At 52.1% G+C, this 19,934-nt stretch overlaps 1 protein-coding gene across 2 annotated transcripts in view; it reads left to right on the top strand.

The window, feature by feature from the left end:
• The window catches only part of MTCL1 (microtubule crosslinking factor 1), a 125,854-nt gene that overhangs the window by 69,602 nt on the left and 36,318 nt on the right, over positions 1 to 19,934 (top strand). Inside the window, exons 4-7 of one of the 2 annotated variants that reach the window (XM_030764279.2) lie at positions 2,250 to 2,309; positions 3,427 to 3,501; positions 7,613 to 8,887; positions 9,932 to 10,087. In XM_030764279.2, coding sequence (XP_030620139.2) covers positions 2,250 to 2,309; positions 3,427 to 3,501; positions 7,613 to 8,887; positions 9,932 to 10,087 — 1,566 coding nt within the window. The remainder of the gene's footprint in view (positions 1 to 2,249; positions 2,310 to 3,426; positions 3,502 to 7,612; positions 8,888 to 9,931; positions 10,088 to 19,934) is intronic. The other variant, XM_022551340.3, reaches the window with a different exon arrangement.

Below are 19,934 nucleotides of genomic sequence, written 5' to 3'. Positions count from 1 at the left end.
CATAGGTCTTCCCATCAGACAACATCTAGCATTCATTTATGTCCATCACCAAAGTTTTATGGTTTCTTAATTGCTGGTTAATCTCAATCCTTGCAGTGTTTTTTGTTGTAGTTGCCGCTGTGGCTGAGATCTATGTTGGGGGTCCCACAAACTCCTGCCTGTTCCCTGATTCGCTAGGTGGATCACAGGACTCAGGCAGTTCTGTTCAGGGCAGGGCAAGGGAAAAAGACACCCGGGCGGGTCAGAGGAATCTGTGCCCGGGCCCCTCCAGCGGGAGCTCCCCCAGAAAGCGCCCCTTCCTCCAGCACCGAAATGCAGCAACTGTGATTCTGCATAGATTTTCAGAAACTTCTTTCTCCACTTCTAGCTTTCCTCTGGCTTCCAGACAGTTTTCTTTCAGCAAGTGCAGAATCTGTTTTCCGTTTCTTGGAAGGTGTGATGCGGGAGGGCGGCTTGCAGAAGGCTGGCTTGCTGCAGTCACTGTGGGCCCTGGTTGCAACCACAGTCCCAGAATTAAACCCCTCAGGCTGAAGCCTCGGGAACAGCCTCTCTCCCTGATGCTTTATCGTAACTCTTCTCTATAGTGAATCGTCGGAAGCGTTCATCTCACTCGGCTCATTCAGATCAAAGAAACTCCTTCACTGCAGCGTGAAGAATCTTGGAAAACCTACTTACAATGGGTACAAAAACTCAAACCCTTCTTAAGACAGGCTCAACTTCACCTGTTGGAGGAGATGGTGATTCTCTTTGTAGTCTGACCCTGCTTTTACAGAAAAAGCTAAAGGAAAGAAAGCCGCTTCTGCAGCTGGGGTTTTAGGGACAAGCCTCCACCCCCCCCTTGGCTGGCCGGGGAGCGCCCACACCCCATGCCGACTCTCTACTTTCTTATCCCTTCTCTCAGTTACCTTTCTCCCCAGGCCTCCAGCCTCCGAGAGGCTCAGGGACAGCTAGAATTTCAGTTGTTTCTTAACCCTGAAATTCATCCAATAAATGGCACGGTCTAACCTTCTGACATCGAGACACTGTAATGCACACAGAACTGAGTGAATTAACGTTAAGATCTGATGTCATGGAGGCGACTTGCAGGAGAGCCTCCTTCCCAGACTGGGCAGTGTGCGGGGTGCAGCAAAGGTACGAAGCAGGGAGGGCACTGCCCCTCTCTGGGTCAGCTCCCAGGGGACCCCGGTCCCCCTCATTCAGGTGAAGCTGACCGTGGGGGGAGTCTCTTAACTTTCCAAACTGCTTTCTTCTAACTTGTGCTGTGATTACACCCATCCTTTCGGGTTTCAAGTTCCTTTGTCTTCCCTTCAGAGCTTCTGGCTCTCCTTCCAGCCGTTCTTTCTGTCTCCGCACTTGGCGTGAGCGGGAACTGCCCTGCCTCCCTGTGCTCCTGTCTCAGGCATCCCTTGGCCTTTTGATTTACTTCAGACACACTTCTTGCCCATAGCAGGCAAAGGTGCGCTGTAACGCATGTAAAACTAGGCGGGGACCCAGCCTGGCCGCTTCCCACGTGAAGAAATGATGAACTCGCTAAGACCTAAGAGGTATGCTTAATCAGGAATTGGCGTGGGGTCATGGAGAATGTCGCAACCTGGATTCTCCGTAAACAAGGGCCACCGTCTCTCCCTGCGACCACTTTTCACCTCACTGCTGACCACAGGCACCCCGGAAATGGCAATTCATTTTGATATTAGCCCAAACAAAACATAATTCGGAAGGTAACGCAGCTCCAGAAACATTACATATCTTTTACCCAAAACTTCCTACCCTTTTCCTTTTCCCATCTCCCCTCCACAGTCACAATAACCCAAGACTCCCTCCTTCATGAAACTGAAGGATTGGGGAAAACCCCAAATCCAATAATCAGGACTTAAAGCCTCTCAGGATGCGAAGGCCTCCCTGAGCTCACCCAGCTCCCTTTACTGTATTGTATTGTATTGTATTCTTTTATATTTATATTGACATACTTTTTTGGCTGTGCCGCATGGCTTGTGGGATCTTAGTTACCTGACCAGGGATTGAACCCAGGCCACGGCAGTGAAAGCTCGGAGTCCTAACCACTGGACCACTAGGGAATTCCCCCGACTGCCTTCATATTGTTGACTCTAGTTTGTTTCTTGATTCCAGTGACAAAAAGAGCCTCCGTCCACTGTGTGTGTCCCCTCCCAGTGGGGACCTGCCACCTAGTGCCGGCTCCCCCGTGTGACCCCCCCCCCTCCGTAACAGAATGTCACCTGGATCTATTTCAGAGTTCCCTGAAGAGAAGAGGCAGCCGGGAAATGTACAAAGAAAAGAAAGCCTTCACTCAGGTAAGCAGCGTTCCACACTCATGTTACGACGTCTCCTCATTTTGAATTTTCTCAAGTGTTAGTGTCACCTTCAATATCGTCAGAGAAACATGAGCTGCCCCAACATCTGGACCCATCCAAAGCCCCTGTGGGGTGAAAACTGTCTTCCCAAACCAACAGCTCTTGTTTCTCGCACCGATCAGCTGGTGGTTTCTTCAAGAAGGAGGAGAGCAAACTGGCTTCCTGAGCAGCATAATTGCGTGCCGTGCTCACAGCTGGTGGCAGGCGTTCTGGCCTCGAAGACATTCACACAGTAAAGTAGTAAAAGAGCACAGCTGCCGTTGTCTCGGGTCATCCATAAAGCATCGTTTTGAGTGTTGTTTGTTTTTTTTTTTAATGCACAAACTGAAGGGTGTCTTAAATTGTCCTAATTGAAAACAAGGTGTTCTCTCCAAGGTGGTAAGAGTGGGGCCCTTTCTGTGCACATGGCACGTGGCCTTCAGAACTTCCTTAGCTTTTCTGAACACTCGCTTTGCTGGATTCCTTCTTTAAAAAAAAAACAAAACAAAAAAAACTGCTGCTAGTATTAGGTGTTGGCGAGAACAAGGCATCATTGGGGTGTCAGCTTCCTGAGCTCTCAGAGCGAGGACTAATTAGAGAAATGCAGTAAGTTCAGGAAACTACGAGCTCTGAGGCCCGGGGCCGGCCTCCCTGTGAATCCCACACCTGATTCCCTTTGCTTTCTCCCCTCTCCAAAGTCCCCCGTCCCCAGAGCAGCCTTCACGGAGGGCCTGGCTGTGTGAGCTGGAGGAATGCCAGAGGTTAACTGTTCTCCACGTCTCTGCTCCCCAAATCTCCCTTTGGAATCCGCTAAGAAGGGCGACATTAAAATCTGTTGTCCCCACTACTGGGAGCTTCAACCCCCTTGGGCTTTGAGTCTGTTTCAACGTACTGGCTCCTGACCAGGGAAGAGCTTCTCTTTAAAAGGGTCATCTCTACCCATCGCGGGATGGACAGTGTGCAGTGTACTCACCCGAGGGTCAGTCAGGCTGGGGACAGGAGAGGGGAGACCCGGGCTCGGGAGCAGGTTAAGTGCCCAGCCTGCGGGACCGTTGAGCAAGGAGTTTCTGTCTGGCAGAGCGGTGGAACGGAGCGCCTTGGGAACTGCAGGTCCGCAGCCAGAACTCAGAGGAAACTGGCGCCCCGGCGCAAGGTAGGAGTACGCGCAGTCAGCGCTGGGGGGCTGGCCAGACGGCAGACTTGCAAGCCAAAGAATATATACCCGTAGCGATATATTTCTGTCGCTTGTCAAGGCCTTTCCGCTGGTGGTGGCAGCGGTGGCCCTGTGTGTGTCCTCCCCTCCATGCCCTGCTTGCCTTCTCTGCCTGCACCAGGTGTGTCACGTGGGAAGGTTACTGGACCTGCTTTCACGCTGCATTCCTGGAGCTATCAGACCATCTCCTGAAACCAGAGCCTGAGATCAGCCTAGACCCCTCCCCTGGAGTCTTGGCTGAGTTTTAGAAAGTCTTCAGTTACAAGATAAGATGGGTATCCAGCCCGTGCTGCTTTAGCTGAGACTGTGATTCCCCATCTTATTAGAAGGAGTTGGCTTCCCGCCCCAGAACAGGCTGAGCCCAGCTGCCCGCACACCCAGCCCCCAAAACACTGCTCCAGCCGCCTCCACTGAGTGAGGAAGTCTGATCCCTTTGTTAAAGCCACACACTCCCTTGGCTTTAGAGATGGCCTTTCTGTCAAAAACTGCGTTAGTCATGGTTTAGTCAGGCCTAGTAATGCATGGGTGTTGCATAGAAATGAAGCATGCTTTAATCATCTATTAGAATTTCTCGTATGTGGGTAGTTTCTTTAAGGAACAGGAAGGCTTTTTGGATAGTTGATCAATCCTCAGGTAATCTATGAATTGGATGCTCACTAGGGTATATCATAGAATCTTTTTTTTTTTAAATTTATTTTATTTTTGGCTGTGTTGGTCTTCGTTGCTGCAAGTGGGCTTTCTCTAGTTGCGGCGAGCGGGCTTCTCATTGCGATGGCTTCTCTTGTTGTGGAGCACGGGCTCTAGGTGCACGGGCTTCAGTAGTTGTGGCTTGCGGGCTCTAGAGCCCAGGCTCAGTAGTTGTGGCACACGGGCTTAGTTGCTTCACGACATGTGGGATCTTGGACCAGGGCTCGAACCCATGTCCTCTTCATTGGCAGGTGGATTCTTAACGACTGTGCCACCAGGGAAGCCCTATCATAGAATCTTGTTTCTTTACCTGACCTGGGTTTAAGTTCAAGGAGACAGAGAAGGATGGTTGTAATTTATAATCAGACTGTGGGGAATGGCAGAGAGGGAGTGGGGGCAGGTGGTGTGAGGTTTCTAGAAGTCAAGGCAGTCTGAGGGCTCCCTGGGGTTTTTACCTGTATAAGGGGGGGGGTTGCAGATGGGTACTTACAACCAAGTACAGAACGCTCGGGGAAGGCCCGGTCTCCATGTGCCTCTCGTGTGCCTTCCCCGATTTCTCAGTTCAACTTTTGGGGGAAACCCTCGGGAGAGATGGCCTGAGACCCTCTGATCTTGGTTTGAGACAAAAGCATCCTGAACTGTGCAGATGACTCTGCCCCTTGGCCTCCACCGTCTCAAGGCCTCACCAGTTGTGAGTTTCCAGGGAAGTAGGGTCAGGACACTGGTCACGGCTGGGGCCCTGCCCAAACCTGGATCCGCAGAGGCTTGAGTCCTGGGCTGGAGGTGGAGTTCCCTTGGGGCTGGCAACATTCTCCTCTCCGATCTCCGTGTCTGTCCCCAGGCACGAAGTTGAATTTCTGTGCTTCCGGGGAGATAGGATCGTTTAGGTGATTTTGGACACAGGACAAACGCTGGCTATCAAGTTAATGATGGGGCTAAGGGTCTTCCTATCCCAGATTTGTCACCCCCAAACTGATTCATTTACAAAGTATTGACAATCTTATCTCCATTGATATGTATTTTAGTTTATTCAAACTCCATTCCTTCCTGTGACAACAAAGACCTCTCTGTGTATTTGGATACAATAGATTTCCTACAAATCAATGTTTACCAAAAATTGAAAAGATGCTTTTGGTTGTTCTACTCTCAAAAGTTCTAAGAAACTGGGTTGTTTAACATGCCAATTTCTGGTACGTAGTAGGTATTCAATATTTACCGAAGGAATGAATGAATCAACAAGTAAGTATGCTTTTCCCCTTAGGATTAAATATAGTATGTCTTTTACAGCCCGTGTATTCTATGTAGGCCCTTTAAAATATATATATATATATCATTACCCCAGCAGTGATAACCCATCTTGCTCCATTGAGCAGGGCAGACAGCTTTATTTTCAGTTAGTCACAGACACCCTTGTTATGTCTGCCTAACCAAAAACAACCTAGATCCTTAATGTGATACGTTCTTAGATCACGAAGACCATGCTCTCCTCCCAGTGACATTTATATATAACTCTCCTGATGTGCGAACAGAAAAAAAAAAAAACAAAACAGAATTACTGGCTCCTTTTCCCCAAATTAATTGAGTTTCAGACAAAGCAGAAGGTTGGCTTAAGCGTGCTAGAGTGTGGAGATTGGCTACATACAAACCAGTCAGCTATATGCTGTTCCTTTTGACCTTCACAACGACCTTGATTGAGGGTTCTGCTTTGGACAAAAGGGGCTGGTTCCCCAGGGCTCTGCACTCAGCCCCTGGTGCCATGGACAGAAGGAGCGGGACAGGTAGGCCCTCTGCTAAGAGGTGGCGTGAGAGATAGTCCCTCAGAGGGTGCACGGGCAGCACCAGGGCTGCTTTCCGTGTGGTTCTGGCTCACAGCTGGCCTGTGATTTTTCTTTGAATCTTACCTGTCACTCTGCTTTTCTTTCCTTCCATGGGTTTGTGGCTCGGGCAGGAGGGGTCTAGGGGTGGAAGGAGGAAAGGTGTGGGCACCCAGGGAGGCGTTTCTATGTCTTTCTGCCCAATGGTAAGCGAGCGGCAAGAACAGGGCGGAGAATGAGCCATGTTCTCTGAGGATGAAGCTGCGCCAGCCCTGCGGGCCTGTTTGCACACAAGTGATCTGGAAGAGTCATCCTCCCCCGGGGGGCTGACTTGCCGTGGAGATTGGTTTGACGACTCTGCCTCCCCTGGGTTGATGGGGTGTGACCACCACCCAGCGCATCACTGAGTTTGTGTGGCAGGGGGAGCCTTTTGCCTAAGCCTTTGACCCCATGACAGCCTTTTGAAACTTGGTAGCCAATCACAGAGGAATGATTCGTGAAATTGGTCACTGTTGCCAGCCACTGACTATGAAGAGTTCACGCAGCTGCAGGGCATTGAGACCTGCGCTGCGCAGGCAGAGCCCACTTTCCAGTTGCTCCAGAAACTGCCCTCTTGACCTCAGCCGAGCAGTGTGGGCTTTTAGTAGCCGCGAGCCTGCTCCAGTGACCCTCCAGAATCCTCTGGGATCCCGATGACCACCACTTCTCAGGTTTTAAACCACTTAACACCTTGCCTTGGGTTTCTGAGTTTAATTTCGTGCTGTTACAGCCACTAAAGGCGCAGAACGTAACCAAAGTCAAGTTCGCATGGGGAGAGGAGGGTGCGAGTCACCCGGGATTAGGTTTGCAGTAACCATTTCATACTAACCGTCAGAGCTTTGTACTTACTGTGCAACTCGGCTTCCAGAGCACCCTCATGCCCATCATCTCATGATTTGTCCTCATGCCATCCCTGTGATTCGTTGGGGGAGGGGAGGCAGGGGAGGAGGAGAGTTGGGTTGCCGTGTCTCAGGTTCCAGCAAAGCCGGGCTCTGATTTGGGGTCACCTGGCCTCCCCATCCTGTTAATACCTGTGAGGTGCTGGCCCACCCCTCTGATGAGGTAGGAGGTAAGTGGCAACAGGTGGGAGTGGCCACAGAGGCCTGTCTGCCTGCCCCAGGCTGAGCAAGGGGTCTGGGGTCTCTCACTTGTCAGGGTGGACCCACAAAGTAACAGGGGCAGAGCGGGGGGGCGGTCGCTGCGTTGCTGACGGGGCTGGGTTTCATCTCATTCACTCATCTCCTGGGTGATGGTTTTCATGTGCACGTTTTTCCAAACTGTTTGGTTTCCTTTGTTCTGTGACAAAGCCACCACCAGCAGTCCCCCGTGCCCCCATGAAGGCCCCAGGCTCACCCTGTCGTGGTCCCTCTAATGAGCGACTCCACGCACTGACGGGAAGATCGGTGTTTTGTGTGTGCGTGTGTCGGGGGCGAGGTGCGAGGGAAATCGTCACAAACAGGAACATTGGGTATTTTCAAATAACCGTCCTCTGGGCTGCTCTCTCCTGGCAGGATGACAGCGCCGACCTGAGGTGCCAGCTCCAGTTTGCCAAAGAGGAGGGCTCGCTGATGCTCAGGAAGATGGCCAAGCTGGGGCGGGAGAAGGACGGGCTGGAACAGGAGCTGCAGAGGTACAAGGCCCTCTACGGGGACGTGGACAGCCCGCTCCCCACGGGGGAGGCCGGCGGGCCGCCCAGCACTCGGGAGGCCGAGCTGAAGCTGCGGCTGAAGCTGGTGGAGGAGGAAGCCAGCATCTTGGGCCGGAAGATCGTGGAGCTGGAGGTGGAGAACCGGGGCCTCAAGGCGGAGATGGAGGACCTGCGGGGCCAGCACGAGCGCGACGCCGCGGGCCGGGAGCCCCTGCCCGGCGTTCCGACCTCGCCCTTCGGGGACTCCCTGGAGTCCTCCGCAGAGCTGCGCCGGCACCTGCAATTCGTGGAGGAGGAGGCGGAGCTGCTGCGGAGGTCCATCTCCGAGATCGAGGACCACAACCGACAGCTGACCCACGAGCTGAGCAAGTTCAAGTTCGAGCCGCGGCCGGAGCCCGCGTGGCCGGCGGGGGGCGCGAGCGGTGGAGCGCCCCTGCAGGAGGAGCTCCAAGCGGCGCGGCTGCAGATCAGGGAGCTGAGCGGGAAGGTGCTGACGCTGCAGCATGAGAACCAGGTGCTGCTGTTGGGCGCCCCACGCTGTGACCCGGCCGCGGCCCCGGGCCCGCGCGCCCCAAGTCCCCGCGACAGCGACGCTGACAGCGACGCGGGCAAGAAAGAGAGCGACGGGGAGGACGGCCGCTCGCTGCAGCCCAGGCGGGAGGGCCCCATCGGCGGCGAGAGCGACTCGGAGGAGACCTTCGAGAAGACGTCGGGCTTCGGCAGCGGGAAGCCGTCGGAGGCTGGTGAGTGCCCGACAGAGCTGCTCCGCGCTCGGGAGGGCTCAGAGCGCCTGGCGAGCATCAGACACGAGGCCGAGCGGCTGGAGCGGACCGTGGAGCGCATCATCACCGACACCGACGGCTTCACGGACGTGCCGCTGCAGGGCAGTGGGGCCTTGTCGGGAGCCGGCGTCCAGGGCGCCAAGGAGGAGCCCCAGCTGCTGGGGACCCTCAATGCGAGGATGAAGGCCTTCAGGAAGGAGCTCCAGGCCTTCCTGGAGCAGGTGGAGCGGCTGGGGGAGGGCCTGTCCCCTCTGCCCCACCTCACCGAGTCTTCCAGCTTCCTGTCCTCTGTGACCTCCGTGTCCCGGGACTCCCCCGTCGGGAACCTGGGGAAGGAGCTGGGCCCGGGCCTGCAGGTAAGGGGGCTCCCGGCTCTGCCTCCCTGCTCCCTCCTCCTCCTCCTCCTCGCTGGCCTTGCCGCACTGCAGCTCATCCTGCTCACGGCTGCTTGGTTATGATCGCAAACCTGCATTGTACTAAAGCCTCAAGTTCCAACCAAAACCTTTTTATTGGTTGGGTTTCTCCTTTTTTTCTTTACCCCCCCCCCAGTTTGGTTTGATTTGGTTTAGCTCTCTTTTGTCGCCTTGTTTCTTTCTCCCTTTTCCTCTTATTTTTAACTGCACCGCCGCTGCTCTTAGCTAAGAGCTCCTTCCTCTTGACACAAGGCTAATCCTGCTGGCAGCGCTAGGATCGTCGCAGTCTGTCCCTTCCTTTTTGTTTTGGCGTCCCGAACGACCAGCCATCCCAACGAAGAAGCAAAGAGGAGTTTAAGACGCAGTACAAACGCACTTCATGGTCAGGATAATTAGCGGACTTCCCGGGAGCGCGTGCGTCCCTGCCTGGGTTCACTGCCCCAGGGACAGTCCAGCCCTGAAGGCCGTAGGCAGCCAGCCCACCCGCTCCCTCTGCGACACAGCCCGGCCGGGCGAGGAGCGCGGCAGAGAACCCCCGGAGCAGCGGGCGGCGAGTGGAGTAGCCCCAGGACTGCTCTCGCGTGCGCCGCCCTGGACTGTGGCTTTCGCCGCGCGACCGCAGAGAGGAAGCAGCAGGAGCCTTGTTTCCATATCCTTCGTGGGTAGTGCGCTTGCGGGCGAGTCTGACACATGCGTCCCCATCGCATGCGCCTCATAACCAGCGTGCTGCCGCCTTCTCCCTCTTTCTCTGTTTGCTTTATAGATCTCTCAGCCCGCCATTTTGCTCAGCTTCATCTTGGCTCTGTTCTCTTCTCTCTCTGAGGCCGCTGTGTTTACGTTGGTTTCTCTGGTCATGCTTTTCCTCATCCCGTAGTTCTCCAGCCATCTGTCTACCTTCCTCACCTCACCCTGCCCTCTTGTCCTTTGTGTTTTGTTTAAAATTTTAAAACAAAAACAAAAAACAAATCCCTCCCGTGCACCTAACAGTCCAAACTGAGAGATCAGCTGGAGTGGCAGCCCGGGCAGGAGCGAGGGGAGGAGCGGGGGCCCCTGCACCTCCGAGCCACACGGGAGCTGCACCGTCGAGCCGACGGGGACGCGGGGAGCTGCCGGCCTGGAGCCCAGAGCTGCTTCAACCTGGAGGTCAGCAGGGGTGGGTCCCAGTGGCCACGCCCCCTCCCCTCCTACCCCTCCTTTGCCGTGTGTGGTGTGAGGGTTCCTACCTGGGTCCGAGGCCCCTACGGAACGGGGAGGGGGGGGCGATGTGGAACCAGGGGAGACTTAACTGAATCAGAATCCATTGCATGCAACTGAACTGAGGGGTCCATACAGGGTGAGGGCAGGGGCACTGGTTCTCCTGGGTCCTCGGGCAAAGCGTATGAGACTGATGGGTGAGTGCTCTGTGGCTTCTTGTCAGGCAGTAAGGAAAGCAGGACTGAAAACCAAGCATGTCCCTCCTGTGTATTGTGGGCGCGCCCCACGTTTTCCGTGCCGGTGCTCCAGTTGTAGGGCAGAATCAGGGATGCTCTCCTGACCCGGCGGCTCTTCAGCAGTCCGTTGTCGTAGCAACCCATGTCCACAAAGCTCGGAGCCACCACAAATACTCCATTGTATGCAACAGTTGTCCTCTCGGTGAATGCTCTTCCCTGCAAGTAATTCAACCCAGTACAGAAGGACAGGTGGCCCCGAGGAGTGAGTGTCTGGCTCTGGTACTGCCCATTGAGGCAGGTTACTGCAGGGTTAGAGCCGTATGTTCTGCGTTAGAAAAGGTCGGGATGAAGGGTCTTCATTCATCAGTCCCAGCGGGGATGTTACCATTCAGCTCTGAGGCATCATAGCAGTTCCCAAAAGGCAGGGGAGAGGACGAGAGGAGTGTTGCGGCTCCTGTGGCTGGTACCGATTTTCTTTTTTTTCCTGTATGATTTTATAACTATAAATATACAGTAAAAATGAGCAAAAACTAGTCAATCAGAGTACGTCAAATGATAGGACACGTAAGGCCACGACCGGCCCGTCTGCGCCCTGTCCTGCACACGGGGTACTGGCACCAAAACCCATGGCCAGAGGCGGGGTGTCACACCAGTTTTCTCTGCCCACCGTGGCCCTTCCTCGTTTTCCACGGGCTGCTCCCTGGTCCTGTCCCTGGAGCCCTCTTCCCTCTGATACACCGTTCAGGGCATGTCCCACGTAACCATGTCTGGTTCACTCTGGTGAGTGTCAGAGGGCTCCTCTCCACACGCCCCCCAGGCCCCGCTGGATCCTGCGGGAGTCATGAGTGTGCTCCTCGCTTGCCCAGACACGTGTGCTTTGCAGAGCTTCAGAAACTGGCAGTGGGTTTGGACAGAGGGAAATGCTTCGTTGAATCAAACAATGTTGTGGGAAAACTAAACCTTCGTAATAGGTCAATTAGCAGAGTTAGCTGTTGCCATGTGACTTAGGGTCACTGAACAGTGTAGCTCAGAAGGGAACTTCAGACGAATTCCCTCATTGTGCAGATGAGAAGAAAGAGTGTGATGCAGTGTCAGCAAATTCTCCCCGCCCCCCAGCCGGCTGGTGGTGGAACTGGGTCCAGAACCGTTTCCTTGGGCCTGGTCAGTCCTCTCCCCACCCCGACCCCTCCTGTGAGGAGTGCTGCCTGTACAGCAGGGACTGGTCCCCACTGGGCCTGGGCACCTCCAAACCGAGCTCTGTCTCCGTGGGGGCGGTGTTTCCAAATGCAGATCCCCCGGGGGACTAATTGTGTGGCCAGCTATCTTGCCGTGGAATGTTTCTTCTTTTAAGCATCTGTCTGGTTTCCTTTAATTTTATACATTTTAATGAGGAAGTAAAAAAACTCAAAGTGAAAGGCAAGGTCCAGGAGCATCGTTTTCTAGAAGGGGAAATAGAATTACTCAGGAGTTAAACATCCTTTGTTCTCATTTTTTATTCACCAAGGCATTTCACACAGAAGAGAAAACTCAATTATGGATGCAAACACATTGTATATTAAAATACTTTCTAAAAGATGAAACATATTCTAGGACCCCTCTGATGGCTCCATAGCTTTCCCTTTTATGAGAAGAGCCGCGTGGAGATCGCTTGTAGGGTCTGGACTCAGTGGAGCTGCTGCATCCCTGGGGTGGACATCACCCTGACAGACTGCTCAGTTTGGTCTTCGAATATTACTTTGGATTAAAGAATTGTACAATGGACAGTTCTAGGGAGCAGAACTCTTAAAACCTTTTAATGAAAATGTAACCGAATTCATTGCCAACAATTGCTTTCCTGTGAGGCTCTAATGGAAACAGTGCACAAAGCTTCCATCAGGTAGCAGGGAAGCCCAGCCAGAGAAGCTGCTCTGGGTTAAAGACACACGTCACATGGCATGGGTGTCATTTCTGCTGTACAGCAAAGTGATTCAGTTATATATGTTCTTTTTCATATTCTTTTCCATTATGGTTTATCACAGGATATTGAACATAGTTCCGCTTGCTATACAGTAGGACCTTGTTTATCCATTTTATATATAGTAGTTTGCATCTGCTAATCCCAAACTCTCAATCCATCCCTCCCCCTTGTTAGCAGTTTTCTTTACTACCTCTTCCGTTGCCCTTGAAATGACCCTGGTTTGTCTGCATAGCCAACTACTCCTGTACACGTGTGAATTTCCTTCAGCTCCTGGCCCTTAGCTCCTCGGAGTGGGTGGTGGAGGTACTGATAGGAGCCCCAGGATCAGTGGCTTGAAAGAAGAAACAACTTTCTGAACTTAAGCTGAAGTTCAGAAAATTTCTCAGTTCCAATTTCTCAAGTTCCATTTGTGAAGTGCTTTCTATGTTTCTTGCCTTATAGATTTTCAAGTTTGGGGAAAGGGGAAAGAAGTTAAGTGCTTATTTGACAAGATTTGGGTGTTTGGCTAAACACCCAAACTTAACTACTACTAGTACTAGCAGTACCAGTAGCAGCGGTAACAGCAACAAGGTGAAAAAGAAAAAAACTACCTTCTTCCAGGGTACTGTGTTAGCAGATAACAGATCTGTGAAGTGAGAGGTCTGCCCCTCTGACTGCACACGATAAGCTCGGGGGAGGGGAAGGTGTATCTACCCAGCCTCGGAACTGTCACAGCCAGAGAGAGCCGGAGTCACAACCTGCTAACACCCACTAACCTACTAATGCAACCACACAGAAGTTAGCTGCTCAGAGGAGAACAAAGCAACCAGACTTCAGAAGGACCACTACTGCTGTTGCCCGTTCGTCTCGGTAGATATCAGCGAGATTCTCATGTGGCACTGGATTCTTCCCTGACTTTGCTCCCTGTGGCTCCCGGCAAATCTGCTGAGAGATTCCCATTTGTTAAGGAGAGCAGGGTACGGAATATGTGGTTTGGAATGTGTGGGGTGCCTTAAAAATAGTTCTGAATGAGGAGTAGCCGAGCACGGGCACTGGTCAGATTACACACATAAATGACACCGAGCCTGTGCCCAGAGGATTGAGTTTCTGGGTCAGAAATCTCAGAGATCTTCTCCTGAGCCCCTCCTCTTGTCCTTTAATCAACGAGCTATCCCTTCGGCCTCAGCTGTGACATACCAGCCTCGATAAAACGACGTGGGGTTTATGCCAAGTATGTGTGCGCAGGTGTTGACCCGATAAACCACTTTGGGAAGAAGGGGTAGCAAAACCGGCCAAAATGGAAGTCACGGGAGATGAGGTCACAGGGATGCAGGCGGAACGGAGTCCTAGTTAGAAAGTAGTGTTGCCAGTGTGTAATAAGTAAGTGGCTACAATGAAAAGCTTTTTTGTTTGTTTTTGGTATATCGAGATAGTGAAGTTGTCTCCTTAAGTGTGGAAAGTAACTTATAAGCCACTATCTCTGAAGATGGCCAGGAAATTAGCAGTGTAAATGGGCGTGGGACACGCCACGTAGGGGCAGGTGTGGGCTGCGGGCCTCCCAGCAATAACACAGGGAGGTGGCTGTGGTGTCGAGACGAACACGAGCCCACAGCCTGGGGGCCACTGAGGAGGGTGTCCATTCATGTAAACGGTCTGCACAGGACGAGGTCAGTGCGTTCGATGTCTTAATCAGAATCTCAGGTGAGTGGGCAGAGGATGGTTTCAGAATCTAACCTTCGGGAACTTGGCGATGAAGGGGGAAGTACGTGTTTTCTGGAGGAGATCTCTGTGTTGCGTGAAAATGCTGTGAATGTGGCGGTTGTGTGGCCCTGGATGGAAATTTCTGCCACAGCCTGTTTGTATTTTGGCTTTTGTAACAATGGAGTAATGGCACCCTGACAAGGAGCAATTAGTTGTCCATAGAGTTTAATGTTCCATTAGCAAAAATAGACCAGAAAAGAGTAAAATGTGTCGTAGAGGAGGAGGAGGATCTAGAAGTTTCTGTCGTTGACCAGCCTCCACAGAGGACACGGGAGCCGCTGTAGGTGAATCAAATGTCCCAGATGAACATCCTCATAGGACTTCAAGGGTCCTTTTCTGTGACCCTTCAAAGGTGAGGTTCAAACAGAGGAACACATTTTTAATCGAATGACACTGAAATAGGAGGCCTGTATATTTGTTCAAAATTAAAAGTTTATATAATTATTAAGATGACAACCAAATGAAATAGTGTAATATGTAGAAACTAAATTAATAGGTCTGCTTTTCTTAAAAGATCAGCTTGATTTCAGTGCTTGTTTTAACACCTAATAATTCAGAGCTTTGGGCTGGTACCAAATGTGTTAAAATACGGAGGCTTTTCATATTTTAAATGTACAGAGTAGCATGTAACTCAAAAGAAAATCTGGGACTTCCCTGGTGGCGCAGCGGTTAAGAATCCGCCTGCCAGTGCAGGGGACATGGGTTCGAGCCCTGGTCTTGGAAGACCCCACATGCCGCGGAGCAACTAAGCCCGTGCGCCACAACTACTGAGCCTGCGCTCCAGAGCCCGTGAGCCACAACTACTGAGCCCGCATGTCACAACCACTGAAGCCTACACGCCTAGAGCCCGTGCTCCGCAACAAGAGAAGCCACCGCAATGAGAAGCCCGCACACCGCAACGAAGAGTAGCCCCTGCTCACCGCAACTAGAGAAAGCCCGCGCGCAGCAACAAAGACCCAACGCAGCCAAAAGTAAGAAAAAGTAAAGCTGGAGGAATTCCCTGGTGGTCCAGTGGTTAGGACTTGGCGCTTTCATTGCTGAGGGCCGAAGTTCAATCCCTGGTTGGAGAACTAAGATCCTGCAAGCCGTGCGGCATGGCCAAAAGGAAGAAAAAAAAAGTAAAGCCGCCCGTAGAGCAACCAGGTGACCTGGAAGCACTCCTGTGCCAAACTCCTAGAGGGGCAGGAGGGAAGCCCCAGGAGGGCAGGGGTCTGGGGCCGCTTACTTGCTGCTGTGTCCCCAGCACAGAGCCGAAAGCTATAGGCACTCAGTAGATAGTGCTGCATAAAATATCTGATGTCCTTTTAAATACAGAGCTCTATCCCCAAGAATGTTAGGAAAATCTTCAAGGGTTGGAATTGACTTCAGAATTGAAAATGGACAGGGAGAGAAATGAACCAGGACCACCCCTGCAAACTGCCCTTTATGAAAGGCTGAAGAAGCGTCTGTCCATGATGGGGGTTGGGGGGGCAATAGGACAGCTTGCCCAGCAGCGTGGAGCCTCCCCAGGTACCCGTCAGGACAGCGGCCTCACCAGGACCAGGCTCTAAGCTGATGTCACCTGGAGCTGCAGAACCCCCGAGGAAAGGAGAATTTCTGTTCAGCTGCTGGCTTCTGCAAATTGAAGACCATCTGCGGACACATCTTCAGCCCAGGCCACACTCGAGATCCTAGCTAATGCCCCACCACCGCAGATGCGCTCATGGCGCTAGCGCAGCAGCAGCTGGAGCCACTCTGAGACCTCCACGTCCTAAAATTAGCAGATAGAGACTGTAAAAGAAGTGCTCTCAGATTGACCAAGGGCCAGCAAACAGGACAAAAAAGTAAGTTGTACTGTAAAAGATCCCACATATTAAAAAAGAATAGAACTTTTAGAAATGAGAAATTAGTCATTGGGGTAAATTCGATATGTAGAGAAATACCCCTCTTCAGAGAGAACCCCAGACTCTGCCTAGTAGATATAAAAGGCTGCAGTAATAATATCTAGTAACCAGCAAAGTACAGAGGCATTCACGTTCTCAGTAGTTCTTGAGTCTCTTGAAAAGAGGATGACCTTAAATCTCTAGCTTTCAAAAATTTTATCTCAAAGTGGTGAGTTCCCAGTGTCTCTGATATTCGGTCTCCATCCTTCTTTCTGTAAATTCTCTCGTAGTCAACCCTGTGCTAGGTCAAGTGCTCTGCTCTTTTATTGTCTGCATTTCCTACTCTTGGGATGTGGTCTCCACTCATGACGATCCAGGCAACACCAGCTTATAGCAGAGGACAGCGGTACCCTCGGCAAGAAACAACAGATGAGTTAAATGTAATGAGAATGAACTAGCGAAGTGACGACTGCTTTTCTAACCCCCAGCTTTATAAATCACCTGTCTTCACGCAGCGGAAACCAGGGAGTAGCACGGCACGCCTCAATTTTAATGATGACTGAGATTTTCAATATGACACCGTTTCCATCTCTGAAAAACATTTCAAAAGGAGAAGCTCGGCCTCTATCATTGCCATTTGCACATAAAAGATGGATTTTACCAATAACTATTATGTTAAAGATTCCTTTAAGTATTTTAACCTAAAATGTAGCAAGCAGATCTTAGGTAGCTCCTCCAAGGCACCGTTGTGTGTCTTGTTTGGCGAAGGAGCCCCAGGCTGGTTACCCAGAGCATCCTGGGTGGGAATGTGAGGAGGAAAGACAGGCCTCCCATGGGGCAGGGAAAACTCTAACAGGAAAGCGTACGAACTCATTAACTATGCAACTGAGAGGCACACATGAACTTGGGCAGTGAATCTACGAGGCCGTGTGTGAGGGGGTCATGCTTGACCATCAGGACTGCCAGCTCAGGCGCCCCCAGCATTTAAAAAGCCATCTCGAAGCTGCTATGGGGGCTGCCTCCTCTCGGCCTGGTTTGTCTTACCATGGTGGCCGAAGCTCAAGTGATGGGTACTGCTTACCCACCCGTCTGCTGGGGTGAGAGATGCAGGGCAGGCGGAGCCCAGGTGAGGCACTGGCGGAGCTGCCGAGAGTCACTCCTCTGCCGCCGCGCCCACGCGTGCCATGTCACTCCATGTGCGTCCCTGCCTTGTGCACGTTTGTCCTGTGTCTTCAGCTCAGACCAAGTTCTTGCTGCCACTAAACCCCTTCCTTTGTCCCACCAATCAGCTCAGGGGCTCCCCCGTTTTACCTGAATAGAGTGTATCGATAAAGGAGCTGCAGGGTCAGCTTGCGCAGGTGGCCAGACGGCATCAAGAGGAGGCAGAGAGATTTACAGACACCATCCGGCAGGTAAATACGGACCACGGTTCAGCACCACCTTCTCTGTCTGCAGGGCCCCTCGAGAGAGAGACGAGACGGAGAGGGAGAGGGAGAGAGAACGAACAAGAGGTGTTTTATAAGGACTCTGTCTCCCGCACAGGCTGGGCAGCCTGGGCTCGGGGTTGGAGGGCGTGTGGAAGGGACATCCCTTCAAGCTGCCCCCTGGGGATCTCAAAGATCACTATCTCCCTCCCTGCTCGAAAGCACGCACTTCCATGCTGACATTGTGGTCTCGGGAAGGTCTTCCTAATATCTAAACTTTCCTGCAGCCAGACCAGCAAAGCAAAGTAAGGGCCCTAAACGCCGGACATTAAAGCGTGTCCATAACTTTCACTGTCCTGCAGATTGATATGTTTTGTCAGTATTAGGTTAATTTTCTGAGAGAAACATCAACAATTCACCCACTGTTTTCAGAAGGCTGCCGTTAACTGAGCTGTGCCCTTATCAGCTCTTTCAGCTGTTTCAGAGTAACCTGTTCCTGGCCCCTGATCCCTCATCCACTCAGTCCTTCCCTAGAGTTCCTAGGAGACGGACTTCACTGCCCACAGGCCTCCGAGGACCATCCAGTTCCTGCCACCCCGGATCTACTTGAGTTGTGAACAGATACCCAGGCTCGGAATTGCCATGGCTGCTGCTTTCTGTATTTGTTCTTGAGAGAGATCTGTATCTTTAAAACCAAAAACCAGTTGATCTTGAAATGGCACCGTGGTATCTTAAATGCATGTCCTATGCAAAATAAGGTACCTGTGTATCCAAGAACTTACTTTGGCAAGGAATGTGCGTTACACCAAAGCCCCGTGTTGCTGTGGTCGTGCTTATCTAAATGGGTCAAAAAACTGACTAAGGGAGCCCCTTCTGCGCCTTGCCACGCAGAGCAGAGCCGAGCCGGGTACCCTCCTTTACCGACTAGACGTGCACCCCTTTTTAAAAGTTACATTTATAGGTCAAGTTTCATGTATTATTAGGTAATACGAAATAATTTTCCTTTTGTAAAGGGTAAATTCCTTCGTAATTTAACTTTTTTGCATTGCACCAGAAATCATGTTGGAGTGAATTTATCCCTGGAGACACCGTTAGCAGAATGGCAGGGTCCCAGGTGTTTCTAGTACTTGGATTCAGGATAAAGGGGTGGGTGTGAAGAGTCTCCCAGTCCTCAGTTGGAGGTGGAGAGATGGCATCTAGGCTTGTTCAGAGGGGAATGGACGGGGTCCCCTCACCTCCCCGAGGGTAGAGGACCAGAACTCTGCGACTTGGGAAGTCTGTGGGGTCCTGGAGGAGAGGTCAGAGCCAGCGAGTCAGGAAGGGTCGTTTCCAGGAGGTTAGGGATGGAAAAACCAAGAGAACAGCCCCTTCCCAGGGCTGCGCCTCCAGCGGCCAATCCTGGGGCCCCTCTGGGGCACCCGCCATGCACTGGGCACTGCACAGCATGAGTTAGCGGCACTCAGCAGCTGAAACTTTACCAGGGTCAGTCGGTAGCCTAAGATAACACAAAAATAAATTGCAGACACTGGATTTCCAGCAACTGCGCTGACGCTTCGTCACTCCGTCCTGTCCTGCATCCACAGGGGAGCGAGCCGGTGGTGGGACTCAGGGCTGCTGAGAGCGTGAATGAAATCGCCAGTGCTTTATGTTAGCCCAGCTTCAAGTGCAAACTCGGTCTGGTATCACGACAGTGGCCATGCAAGTGATCGCATAGCCCAGGGCCTCACAGAGCAGCCTCGCTGGTCACCGGCCTTTAGCACGTCGGTCAGACCGGTGTCGACCTCAGGCAGCCACAGTCATGCTCCCATGGTCCCATGGCTTCTGAGCACCCATCAAGTTCTTCAGGGAAACAAAACCAAACCCACCCATTGGCTTTTGGCACAAGAGGGGGTATTAGGTTAGGATAACGATAAGGCTGGCGCTCTAACCCTCTCTTTGGTCTGTGCAACAGAAAGCTTTCATCCCAGGTATCACTTTAGCTACTAGGGATGTTATTCCTGTGCCCTTATCTGTAAGTTAAGATTTTATTCACACCCTTTTGCTTAGTCATTATTGACACGTAACAGTTGTTTACCGCTTGGAAGAGTGTCTATACCCATGTGGAAAAGGCAGCAACTAACATAGTGATGGAAAACGTTTCTTTCCCAGCAATGCTTTTGTTTCCCTGAGTGTCGCCCATACCTGGTAGGAAGGTGAGGTCTCAAGTGTGGAAGTAGCTTGTCGGTCTTTCCTGTGCGCTCACCCCGTGTGCAGTCTAGTACTAGCTTGTCCTCTTTCCGTCAGGAGCTGTGGGGACCACAGGGCCCAGGAAGTCAAGGGGAAGGATTCCCCCTTGCTCGGCCTCGACAACTGCAATCTGCCTTGGGTACCAGCCCCTGTGTGGAAGGCAAACGGGGTCTGCATATAAGTCAGCTGTGAGCCCTCTCTCCAAGAGACAGTTCTCCTGACGGAGTTTAGAAACATCTAAAAACACCACGAGAGACTCCATGATGAAAACTGATCCTGACACGTCCCCTTGAAAGAGCACTTGCTTCTGAATCAGAAAGCGCTCAAGGTTTTGTAAATAGCGAACCTCTC

Source organism: Delphinapterus leucas, chromosome 14, assembly GCF_059928025.1.
Source record: "Delphinapterus leucas isolate spDelLeu-1000000601 "Yukka" chromosome 14, BTC_Dleu_Yukka2, whole genome shotgun sequence".
In the NCBI taxonomy this organism is placed as follows: Eukaryota; Metazoa; Chordata; class Mammalia; order Artiodactyla; family Monodontidae; genus Delphinapterus; species Delphinapterus leucas.
Note: the sequence above shows the minus strand (reverse complement) of the source record. Positions and strands in the feature narration are given on the sequence as shown.